Here is a 12,837-nt window from a genome sequence, read left to right as displayed (position 1 = left end):
TTAGTGTGTGTGTGTGTGTGTTAGTGTATGTGTGTGTGTGTTAGTGTGTGTGTATGTATGTATGTGTGTGTGTGTGTGTGTGTGTGTGTGTGTATGTGTGTGTATGTGTGTGTGTGTGTGTGCTTTTTTTCTTTTTGTACTTTTTTTTTTTTTTTTGGGGGGGGGGGGGGGGGGGGGGGGGGTCGGGTTTTGAGTTTAGTTTTTATGCCCGAGTTGCGAGTTTTCTTGGTAAACCTAGTTTTTGACCTTGAATTAAATATAGCTTTAGCCTGAACCTTTCAATGTCCGTTCCGTCCCGTGTCACGCACCATGTTTGCACCCATGTGTGCAGATGTAAGAGGATCCTTTTATACTTGAATGTAGACCAAGCATTAAAAGCAAACTGACTCCTCTGTACAAAGTTGAGCTCATCATCTCAGTTCTGGCTAGACTTTACCATGGTACCAGATCATTCCTCAATTCGGTCACATACCAAAAATCAAATCTCAGTGTATAATGGGATTTTTATTTTATTTTATGTTTTTTTGATGAATTAAAGGCACAGTAAGCCTCCCGTAAACCATCACAGATACTGTCAGGCTTTTACACACAGCACAAACACCCTTTCATTTAAACACTCACCGCTTGAGAACATCCTAGGTGCCCTCCGTAAAGAGCGAGCAATTTTCAAAGAATTTATTTTTGCTTGGTTTATCTTACCCCTGAGCCATCGTGAACCCTTGTGATCCAGTTACCCTTTTTTCACAATGTAGTCGTCAGTTTGTGATTTCAATGCGACTCGCTGTAAGCTTATCTGTAATAGCACGTTATTATGTACCTCTGAATCTAAACGCAACAAACGGCTGCGATTCACACGAACCCTAGCGATGGCTTTTGACTGTTCAGAGGAACTGGCGATAGGCATAACCGTCGTCTGCTACGAGAACCACGACCTTGCGTGACCCTGCTTCCGGGCTTTTCTTTTTTCAAACTTTCAAAACTTCGAATTGTACTGTTCTTGTCTTGATGAAAAAAGAATTCTTTTATGATTTAAGAATGTTTGTGTAACAAGCTGTCAATTTTTGTATTTAGATTTTAAAAGTTAGGTCTAGCGCCAAAACGCACCGTCCGATGTTCTGATCAGACAATCCGCAAAATTAATTCTTTGAAAATTGCTCGCTCTTTACGTAGGGCACCTAGGATGTTCTCAAGCGGTGAGTGTTTAAACGAAAGGGTGTTTGTACTTTGTGTAAAAGCCTGACAGTGTCTGTGATGGTTTACGGGAGGCGTATTGTGCCTTTAATACTGTGGCTTTTTACGAAATGTAGGCTATTCATCAATTAATTCCAACTCGAGTCACCACAGCAAGAAGTCAGGGTGTTGTTTTTGGGTATTTGACTGACAAACTCATGAGATGGTCTTATCTCGTGTAAAAGCCTTGACAGTGCCCTGAGATAGTGAGCCGAACAGTGTTGACGGGAAGAAGTGTGCCTGTACTGAACAGCGGTTGTTGTCTGTGCACAGCGGTGGGATTGTTTGTGTGCTGGATTAATGTAGCATCGTGAAATAGGTGACAGTTACGAAGTTACTTCAGCACACACAAATCAGATGTGCACATACGACAGTTGTCCGTTTTGTGTCGGTGATGGTTCACAGTGGGAGACATGCACGAAAGACACAGACACGCACATACACATCGATAGACACAGACACGCACATACACATCGATAGACACAGACACGCACATACACATCGATAGACACAGACACGCACATACACATCGATAGACACAGACACGCACATACACATCGATAGACACAGACACGCACATACACATCGATAGACACAGACACACACATACACATCGATAGACACAGACACGCACATACACATCGATAGACACAGACACACACATACACATCGATAGACACAGACACGCACATACACATCGATAGACACAGACACGCACATACACATCGATAGACACAGACACGCACATACACATCGATAGACACAGACACGCACATACACATCGATAGACACAGACACGCACATACACATCGATAGACACAGACACACACATACACATCGATAGACACAGACACGCACATACACATCGATAGACACAGACACGCACATACACATCGATAGACACAGACACGCACATACACATCGATAGACACAGACACGCACACACACATCGATAGACACAGACACGCACATACACATCGATAGACACAGACACGCACATACACATCGATAGACACAGACACGCACATACACATCGATAGACACAGACACGCACATACACATCGATAGACACAGACACGCACATACACATCGATAGACACAGACACGCACATACACATCGATAGACACAGACACGCACATACACATCGATAGACACAGACACGCACATACACATCGATAGACACAGACACACACATACACATCGATAGACACAGACACGCACACACACATCGATAGACACAGACACGCACATACACATCGATAGACACAGACACGCACATACACATCGATAGACACAGACACGCACATACACATCGATAGACACAGACACGCACACACACATCGATAGACACAGACACGCACATACACATCGATAGACACAGACACGCACATACACATCGATAGACACAGACGTATGGCCACGGGCACACCGACACACACCGACACACACCGACACACACACACACACACACACACACACACACACACACACACACACACACACACACACACACATCAATGAACACAGACGCATGGCGACAGGCACACCCAATCACACACACACACACACACACACACACACATCAATGAACACAGACGCATGGCCACGGGCACACCGACACCGACACACACACACCGACACACACACATCAATGAACACAGACGCATGGCCACGGGCACACCCAATCACACACACACACACACACACACACACACCCACACACACACACACACCCATACACACACACACACACATACACACACACACACACACACACACGCACACACACACACACACACACACACACACACACACACACACACACACACACACACACACACCCCTACAAAGACAGCTTGTGCAGAGACAGACGGATACACAGACCGACACAGACAAAACAAAACACATGGTCTCAGCAAAAGACATCCAGCAAATACGTATGCACAACAACAATGTATGTAGGATGTCAAATAGGGAAACGAAGCAAAATGATAACAAAAACACAACAAAACATTCCCACGTAGAAACCGCACAAGACAAGCCCCGATCAGCAAACTTAAAAATCCCCTTCTTGCTTCCCATACAACATGTGTATTTCAGTTTAAATAATATGTGACCCTCCACCATGAAATGAGTCGCATGTCACCTCGCGCGGTTCTGCGCTAGGCTTAATATAAGTCCGGGGAGTGTCTGGTAACAGTGTGTGGGTCACCTTAGTCACAGGCTTATAACTCAAACAGTTTTCGCTCTTTTCTAAAACGGTTTTCACCACTGAATTGAGCATACAAATCTCGTTATGAAAATGTAAAAATATGAAAATCATGCAAAGGTGACATGCGACTCATTCCGTGGTGGAGGGTCACATATCTCTAGGGACTTTTGTTTACATACACGTACGAATCAACAATCTAATTCATAGAATCGAAACCTGAATGTAATATAATGATCAAGCTATATTTTTGAGCTGTCGTCAACAAAGTGAAAACGTTTTGACTATTTTTGAATTAGTGAACAACGACAACCCCAGCTTCTGTGGCGATGATGATTAGGCCTAAAAAATAGGTGTGGTTACGGTAACCCGACCTACCCTATTTTTAGGGGCCGACCCTATAACTTTTTATTACATTTGTCAAAAAACAAAACCAAAAAAAACCCGAGTGCAGAAAACGCAATGAAAGCGACAGCGCTCGAGTCGCACACTTATTTCCCTGTCAAGTAGGTTTAAATTGTACACATTAGAAAAAAAAGTTAAAACAAAAAAGTGATTGCCTACCTTCCTACCCTATTTTTTGTGGCTATATTACCTTAACCACACCTAATTTTTTTTGTTGGCCTTACATACAGTCACTGTCAGTAACTTTCTCGGCGTTCCATCCTGCTGAGTGTCCAAATCCACAGCTCAATTCAACACCTGCGATTCACCTTTCGAGTTTTTGTGTGTGTGATTTTGTGTCATTTGCTTATGTTGCTTACAAATACGATTTTTTTAATTTTATTCATGCGTTGTCGTGGATTGATGTTGCAGAGAAAAATATCAAATTTCGGATAGAAGTCGCGAGAGGTGTAATAATGTCAAAATCAATCTCCTTGTAAGGCAAAATCAACCAAAAACAATTAAAATAGATTTAAAAAAAGAAAGAAAAAAAGAACGATCTTGTTCGCAAAATAATCAAATTATGAACAGGACTTGGGAATTTTACGCGGGGGATGTAGAGGGGTTGGCCGACAGAGGTGGAAGGGGGGGGGGGGGGTCGTTGAAAAAAAGTATCAGAATTAAAATACCAACACTTTCGCGGCTTGCAAACAAGAGTCAGTAAAGCAACAACAACAACAAAAACAAATAATAATTAAAAAAAACACACACACGCAATGAAACACACACACAAAACTGCCGGCGGCAGTCAAAGTCAGAAGAACTCGAATTCTCATGACACAAGCTGTGCTTCCTTCGCCATCTTGTAAAAGTCAGTGTTCCTGGCCTGCAGTAAACTGCCCGGTGAGTCCATCTCCACGATCTTTCCCTTCTCCAGCACGATGATTCTGGACACACAAAGACGTAGTACAGCAGCTTGAGTCAATGACACTTCAAAATTATATCACGCACTTCTTTTTAAGACAACGTCGTGTTTGTTTGTTTTTAAAAATCATCATCGTGTCGTTAGTATACTGTTCAAAAAAAGAAACGCATAGCTTGTAATATTTGGTTAATTTAGTTATATGGCTACAAGGATATCCACCAAACTGCAGAAAATGTTTATCTGGTCGTCGACCTTTCGTCCATTGCCACAAGTGAGCTCTGCACGTGACGCATGCGTTATCAGTGGCTACAATGTCAAAATTGCTCATTTGGCATGACCACTCGTCATGCTTCAGTGTAATCTCGTGAAACTCGGGGAATATTGAGCTCTCACCATGTCTTCCAAAACCCATAAAAGCGGATTGTTCGCCACAAAGAAATCAGACGACAATTCAGCGACGAAAGGTGGCCCGATTGAGCAGAGAAGACCGCCAAATTGCATTGGGTCGTTTACAAGCAGGCCAAAGTCAAAGTGCAATCGCCAGGCACTTCCACGTGTCCCAGAGCACCATCAGTAGACTGTGGGTCAGGTTTCAAGCCACTGGCTCCGTTGCTGACTTGCCACGAGCGGGAAGACCAAGGGCGACAACTGCTGCTCACGACCGCTTCATACGGCTCCGCCACCTCCGGAATCGTTTCCTGTCGGCCTCATCTTCTGTCCAGGCTCTCCCCGGGCCACACCGATTATCGGACCAGACCGTGCGGAACCGCCTGCATGAAGCTGGTTTGAGAGCTCGCAGACCTCACAGAGGAGCTGTCCTCACCCGCCGCCATCGCCAGAACCGAGTGCAGTGGGGCAACCAGCACCTTTGCTGGACCGTCCGGAATCACTGGAGACACGTGTGGTTCAGCGACGAGTCCTACTTCCTGCTCCAGCGACATGATGGTCGGAGTAGGGTCTACCGGAGAGTAAACGAACGTTACGCGCCCAACTGTGTGGATGAGGCACCCGTTCATGGTGGTGGAGGCGTCATGGTGTGGGGGGCGATCAATACCGCTGGAAGGAGCACCCTGGTGCACGTCCAAGGGCGCATAACTGCCCAGCGATACGTGGAGGAAATTCTGCGCCCACACGCCCTTCCTCTTCTGGCTGACCAGGATGCCATATTCCAGCAGGACAACGCTCGCCCGCACACAGCACGACTCACCACCCAGTTCCTCACCGACCACCATGTCCAGGTGCTTCCCTGGCCATCCATGTCGCCAGACATGAACCCGATAGAACACCTCTGGGATGAATTGGACAGACGTGTGCGCAGGCGAGAAGAAGCGCCGGCAAATCACCGCGATCTATTGCAGGCACTTCAGGAGGAGTGGGACACCATCCCACAGCAAGATATCCGGCATCTGATCCAGTCCATGCCCAGAAGGTGCCGGACAGTTGTTGCTGCTCAAGGCAGTCACACCCCCTACTGACTTGACAGCCTCGGCACCCAATCGTATTGATTGACTGATTGATTTGAAGATGCAAATGAACTGTGTGTGCATTCAACTGTGTCCATACCAAATTGCAAACAAATAATCTAAATATTGGATTTTCTGTTAATTTTGTCGAAAAATAAAACAAATTTGGCAAGTAGCAACTATGCGTTTCTTTTTTTGAACAGTATATGTTTGGTGTTCATGTTATACGATTGATAAAACACACACACACACACACACACACACACACACACACACACACACACACACACACACACACACACACACACACACACACACACACACACACACACACACACACACACACGGTACAGTAAAATCTTCTACAAACGACCTTGAAAATGTTCAGGAAAATCGGTCGAAAGAAGGATGCGTCTTTATAAGAACATTCCTAAAATATTTGCCAGTTAAGAATTCGTACCTAAAAATAAAAGCACTCAAGGATCCCTTGTGTATCTAAGATAATAGGCTCTAATTCGTAGTCATGCAAAATGATGTGTATGCGCATGTTTAGTAGAAACCAGTCAGACTAACTTCCTGTCTCACACTTTACTTTTGTGCTGGTATTGCCAACAAGCACATCCATGTTGAACTTTAGGGCATGCACACTGCTTACACATCCATGTTGAACTTTAGGGCATGCACACTCCTTTCATACCGTTATGGATCCACATGCAGACAGGCAATCAGAACAACCCCATTTATTATCATTACACAGACAGAGTAACAGTCGGACATGAGGCAGCACGACGCATACCCGTACCAACCTACGCAACCAAACACAATCTTCGGGTGTGTCTAAAACACGCGGGGACACGCGGGGACAGTTTTACTGCACGCGGGGACGTTTAAATAGCACGCGGGGATGTTATTTTGTAACATTCTGAGAAAAAAAATTACATAAGTAAATACATTTTTTTTTCTTTTTCTTTTTTAAATACATAAATGATAGTCAGAATGTTATTAGATAACGTCCCGACTTGCTAGTTCACCGTCCCCGTATGTCCCCGTGTGTCCCCGCGTGTCCCCGCGTGTTTTAGACACCGCAATCTTCTCAACCCCCAACGTCACCTCCCTCGGTTTATTCTCACTAGCGCGACATTCATTGCGCGACATCCACTACCCGACATTCCACTTGCGCGACAGACAGTAGCGCGACATCCACCAGCGCTATTTCCACAAGCGCGACACTCTATGGGGGCTAGTGAATATCGCCATCACTAGTGAAAGGCTGTACTTGAGTCGCGCTACTGGCTCCGCGCAAGTCGATGTCGCGCTACAAGCATAACACCCCATCCCCCTCAACACACACACACACACAGACACGCACACACACACACACGCACGCGCGCACGCGCACACACACACACACACACACACGCGCGCACACACACACACACACACACACACACACACACACACGCGCGCGCGCACGCACACACACACACACACACACACACACAATCAATCAATCAATCAATCAATGACGCTTATATCGCGCATATTCCGTGGGTACAGTTCTAGGCGCTCTGCAGTGATGCCGTGTGAGATGAAATTTTATACGGCCAGTAGATTGCAGCCATTTCGGAGCATATTTACCTTTCACGGCCTATTATTCCAAGTCACACGGGTATAGGTAGACAATTATTAACTGTGCCTAAGCAATTTTGCCAGGAAAGACCCTTTTGTCAATCGTGGGATCTTTAACGTGCACACCCAATGTAGTGTACACGGGGGGAGGGTTCGGACACCGAAGAGAGTCTGCACACAAAGTTGACTCTGAAATAAATTTCCGCCGAACCTGGGATCGAACTCACGCTGACAGCGGCCAACTGAATACAAATCCAGCGCGCTACCAACTGAGCTATATCCCCGACACACACACACACACACACACACACATACACACTCACACACATACTCACTTGTCATAGTCCATAACGGTCTTAAGTCGGTGAGCAATGGTGAGCACGGTACAGTCGTGGAAGGCGGTGCGCAGAGTTTTCTGAATCAAGTCATCCGTCTCCAGGTCCACAGCGGCCGTCGCTTCGTCCAGCACCAGTATCTTGGTCCGTCGTAACAAGGCTCTGGCCAGACACACCAACTGTCGCTGTCCCACGCTGTAATGAGACACAGAGTAGATCATGAGATAAATTGTTCAACATTACTAACAGTCCAAAACCAGCAACTGCCAACTTGGTTCGTCGTAACAAGGCTCTGGCCAGACACACCAACTGTCGCTGTCCCACGCTGTAATGAGACACAGAGTAGATCATGAGATAGAGTGTTCAACATTACTAACAGTCCAACACCAGCAACTGCCAACTTGGTTCGTCGTAACAAGGCTCTGGCCAGACACACCAACTGTCGCTGTCCCACGCTGTAATGAGACACAGAGTAGATCATGAGATAGAGTGTTCAACATTACTAACAGTCCAACACCAGCAACTGCCAACTTGGTTCGTCGTAACAAGGCTCTGGCCAGACACACCAACTGTCGCTGTCCCACGCTGTAATGAGACACAGAGTAGATCATGAGATACATTGTTCAACATTACTAACAGTCCAACACCAGCAACTGCCAACTTGGTTCGTCGTAACAAGGCTCTGGCCAGACACACCAACTGTCGCTGTCCCACGCTGCATCAAGGTACAAAGTAATTTTAAAACACGTTTCGCAAACTCGACAGTTCATCCTTTAGGGTAAAATTATTTCGAAAAATCTTAATCTTGACAAAGCACAAGTAAGGATTTCCGCATCCCCTTTTGACTCAAGCAGATATATTCGGTATTTGGTATTTGGTATATCTTATTATGCTTGGGTAATTTGCTCAAATAAATTCAGCCTGCTATTCTTGCGGCTAGCTTGCAGCGACAGAATCGCGCTGCCCATTTTGTTTTCCTGCATGCGTGCATTTGTATTTTTTCAAGGCCCGAGATTTTCGCTGTGGCCTTGGGGTCTTTATTGTGAGCATGCATGCACACGGGGGTGTTCGGACACCAAGGAGAGTCTGCATAAAGATGACTCTGGGAAATACAATCCCTTGTCGAATGTGGGGGTCGAACCCAGGCCGATAACAAAACCTGGTTTTTCAGCCATCGCCACTACTGATTAAAGGCACAGTAAGCCTCCCGTAAACCATCACAGATACTGTCAGGCTTTAACACACAGTACAAGCACCCTTTCGTTTACACACTCACCGCTTGAGAACATCCTAGGTGCCCTACGTAAAGAGCGAGCATTTTTCAAAGAAATATTTTTTGTGTGGCCAGCCGGATTGTTCACAATCGGACGCCTAGTTTTGGCGCTAGACCTAACTTTTAAAATCTAAATAATAAATTGACAGCTTGTTACACAAGCTATCTCAAACTACACTGTGACACCCTCTATGTTCCACGCACCTGAGGTTAAGTCCTCCCTCGTCGATTTCACAGAGCAGACCGTCCGGCTGGTTGTCCACGTAGTCTCTAAGGTTGGCCTGCTCTAGAGCTGACCACACGTCCCGGTCACAATGGCGGGTCAGGGGGTCCAGGTTGAAACGAAGGGTGCCGGAAAACAGTACTGGATCCTGTGACAAAAGTAGTGTCAGTGTGTTTTGTTACGGTATGGGAGAAACGAATTCGAAAAGCTATACGTGCAGTAAGCTTTTGGTGCTCCGCTACTAATATGAATATCTCTAACAATTTTGCTCAAGGCTGCCATTAATGATGATTGCCACATCACTCCACTACTTCAACTAACTGGAGCAGAATGGTCAGATAACGATTGCTTGGACCTGTGACACTAGAGCGCAAGGATTAAGACAGTAGACACAAAACAATGGCGGTTTTTTGTACGTGCTCTTGGATAGCTTGCAATATAATTTTGGGGTCGACATACACGTCTAATATAATGATTTGATACTTTGAAGAGCTGGTTCTAGCTACGTAAAAAAGCACGATACACTCTTCCCACTACAGAGAGATAACGACAGACGGACGGACGGACACAGCGAGTTACGAAGAGAACCTTACCTGGGGCAGAATGGTCAGACGAGACCTGAGGTCGTGCAGCCCGATGGTGGCGATGTTGATGTTGTCGATGGTGATGCTGCCCTCAGCTGCATCCAGCAGGCGGAAGATGGACAACGACAACGACGACTTACCCGCACCTGTCCGCCCAACGATTCCCACCTGCACACATTTACCTTGGAACCTCCTGAACAGGTCACGTCAGCTATGCCCAGGGCAGAGATGCACGAAGCGCAACTGGGTCCCACCCAATTTGGCGGGAACCAGCTGCGGGGTCGGATTGGTTGACATTGAGATTTGTTGTAATTTCGATTTATCAGACCCCGCAGCCTTTTCCCACCCGGGTTTGCTTCGTGCACATCAGCAGTGATCTCATCGTTACTTTTTGTCAATTGACTCTCATTATCTAAGTACAGACAGACATTCAGCCAACAATGTCAATCTCAACAGTTGATGAATCCTAACACAACAAGAAATTCCTCCGAGGTAGGAAAAACACCCCCGTCCTTACCATTCTCACTGCCACCAACGGAGAAGGTTATTTCCCTTTGACCATTAATATGTCCCTCTATAAGTCCTTGTAGAATCTTAATCCACCAATGACTCCCTAACCGTGTGTTTGACTGGTCCCAATTTTTGTAAGGACCGTCTCAGGAATGTATAGAACCTGTTCACCAAGTTTGGTGACGATCGGTCCGTTCATTCTTGAGATCTATATGCGAACACAAACACACAAACAAACAAACACATCGACCGCATCCTATACACACCCCTATACCGGGGGTGTAATGACCTTATGCAGTAAACCACACTGGGAATGCATATCGATTTTTCTGGAGCCAAGGGCATAACATTCAGAACGCTATTGAAATAGAAAGGCAAAACCCTAATCATTACGACAGCGAAGCAAACAAAACACTCTATCCAAAGAATTCGCAATATGTTCATTGTGGCAGGCAACACTATCCGGTTATTTTACATGTACATTTTGAAAATATCTACATGTATTTGTTTCAGATTTACACACAGCAAAACGAACAGACACGCAGACAAACGGGCAAACAGACAAACAAACAGACCCACAACACAACTTGAAACACGCATACCAACTAATTGGAAAAATACGATGTTTAAAAATAACTCTGTCAAGTTTTTTTGTTTTTTTTTTAATTCTGTTTTTGTCGATTTGTTTATTTTGTTTTTTTGTTTTTACAGGTATATGCTGTACATTACATGACACCACCTAAACAAGGGGACAAACACATGTACAACAGAACACACTTGGACAATTACAACACACATGGGGTGGGTGGGTGGTTGGGTGGGGGTGGGGGTGGGTGTCAAGTTGTTTTATGTGTTGTGGAAGAGGTATTTGTTTCCATAGACACACTGAGACTAGCTCACACTCACACACACACACACACACACACACACAGACACTGACACTGAGACTAGGTAAAAAAAAATAGTCTGTTTACGGTATCCCGACCGACCCTATTTTTTCGCGCGACACTAGACTTTTTTGGGGCATTTGGGTGAAAAAAAAAAAAAAATCTTGTTTTTTTTGGAAAAAAAATAAAAATAAAGATAAAAATAAAAAAAATCCCGACCTACCGACCCTATTGTTTTGGCCTATGTTACCGTAAACAGACTATTTTTTATTTTGTTGCCTTACAAGGTGACGTCTAGCATGGCTCAGTGTTTCTGCGGAAAAGCAAAGATAGATAAGGGAAAAAGCAACTCTGCCACAACCCACAAAAGTCCAACAGCTATTTCCGGAATTCGTCTGCAGTGGAACCATCTTTTTAGGCAAACAAAAAAAATAGTCTGTTTACGGTAACCCGACCGATCCTATTTTTTTCGCGCGACCCTAGACTTGTTTTTTGGCATTTGGGAAAAAAAAAAAAAAAAGATTAAATAACGTAAAAATATGTTTTTTTGGAGAAAAAAAAAATCCCGACCTACCGACCCTATTTATTTGGCCTATGTTACCGTAAACAGACCTATCTTCTTTTGGCCTTAAAGCATCCACAAATCTGAGACAATCGGTTCCTGAAAAGGAAGGAGTCTTAACATATGAATAGAGTTTAGATGTTATGAACGAAGAATCTGAAAAATCAAGGTTTAAAAAAAAAATGTATTATCTTTTTGTATAGTTTTGTTTTGTTTGTTTAATCAAGGTCTCAATAGAGAGCAAGTCTTAAATTGGTGGTCTTAAAGAGGAGGTTCTACTATATTACCTTTTCTCCGGCCTTAATAAAGCAGGAAAGAGAGTTCAAGACAAGGTCAAGGCCGGGCCTGTAGCGCGTGCTGTACGTGTTGTAGCGAATCTCGCCTCTGTCCGGCCACCGGGGGGCGGGGCGATTGTTCTCATTCACCCAAGGAGGCTGCAAGGACAATAAACGATTAGGTTCATGTATTTTTACTGTTCATGAATAATGCGGACTCTTGTTAGTAAATTCAAGATTTAGCTGAGAGCAGTTTACTAGCGCGTGTATCTAACAAAGAAATCCATACAGACGATTGTAAGAAAAAGGTCTTATTTTTATCTCCATTCATTATCTTCTCTCTCTCT

The 12,837-nt window shown here is 44.9% G+C and overlaps 2 protein-coding genes across 2 annotated transcripts in view; both read right to left on the bottom strand.

Annotated features, from left to right (window-relative positions):
* Window positions 1–4,487: 4,487 nt before the first annotated feature.
* LOC138972795 (ATP-binding cassette sub-family C member 3-like) overlaps window positions 4,488–12,837 on the bottom strand; it is a 33,477-nt gene continuing 25,127 nt past the window's right edge. Inside the window, exons 20-21 of the mRNA XM_070345464.1 lie at window positions 8,177–8,371; window positions 4,488–4,771 (exon numbers count right to left, since the gene is read on the bottom strand). Of these exons, the coding sequence (XP_070201565.1) occupies window positions 4,657–4,771; window positions 8,177–8,371 (310 nt within the window). The 3' untranslated portion in view covers window positions 4,488–4,656. The remainder of the gene's footprint in view (window positions 4,772–8,176; window positions 8,372–12,837) is intronic.
* LOC138973990 (ATP-binding cassette sub-family C member 3-like) overlaps window positions 8,419–12,837 on the bottom strand; it is a 4,636-nt gene continuing 217 nt past the window's right edge. The window contains exons 2-7 of the mRNA XM_070346680.1: window positions 12,503–12,649; window positions 10,266–10,424; window positions 9,654–9,820; window positions 8,814–8,891; window positions 8,694–8,761; window positions 8,419–8,501 (exon numbers count right to left, since the gene is read on the bottom strand). Of these exons, the coding sequence (XP_070202781.1) occupies window positions 8,419–8,501; window positions 8,694–8,761; window positions 8,814–8,891; window positions 9,654–9,820; window positions 10,266–10,424; window positions 12,503–12,649 (702 nt within the window). The remainder of the gene's footprint in view (window positions 8,502–8,693; window positions 8,762–8,813; window positions 8,892–9,653; window positions 9,821–10,265; window positions 10,425–12,502; window positions 12,650–12,837) is intronic.

This window comes from Littorina saxatilis, linkage group LG8, assembly GCF_037325665.1.
Source record: "Littorina saxatilis isolate snail1 linkage group LG8, US_GU_Lsax_2.0, whole genome shotgun sequence".
In the NCBI taxonomy this organism is placed as follows: domain Eukaryota; kingdom Metazoa; phylum Mollusca; class Gastropoda; order Littorinimorpha; family Littorinidae; genus Littorina; species Littorina saxatilis.
This window is presented reverse-complemented; position numbering and strand designations above follow the sequence as displayed.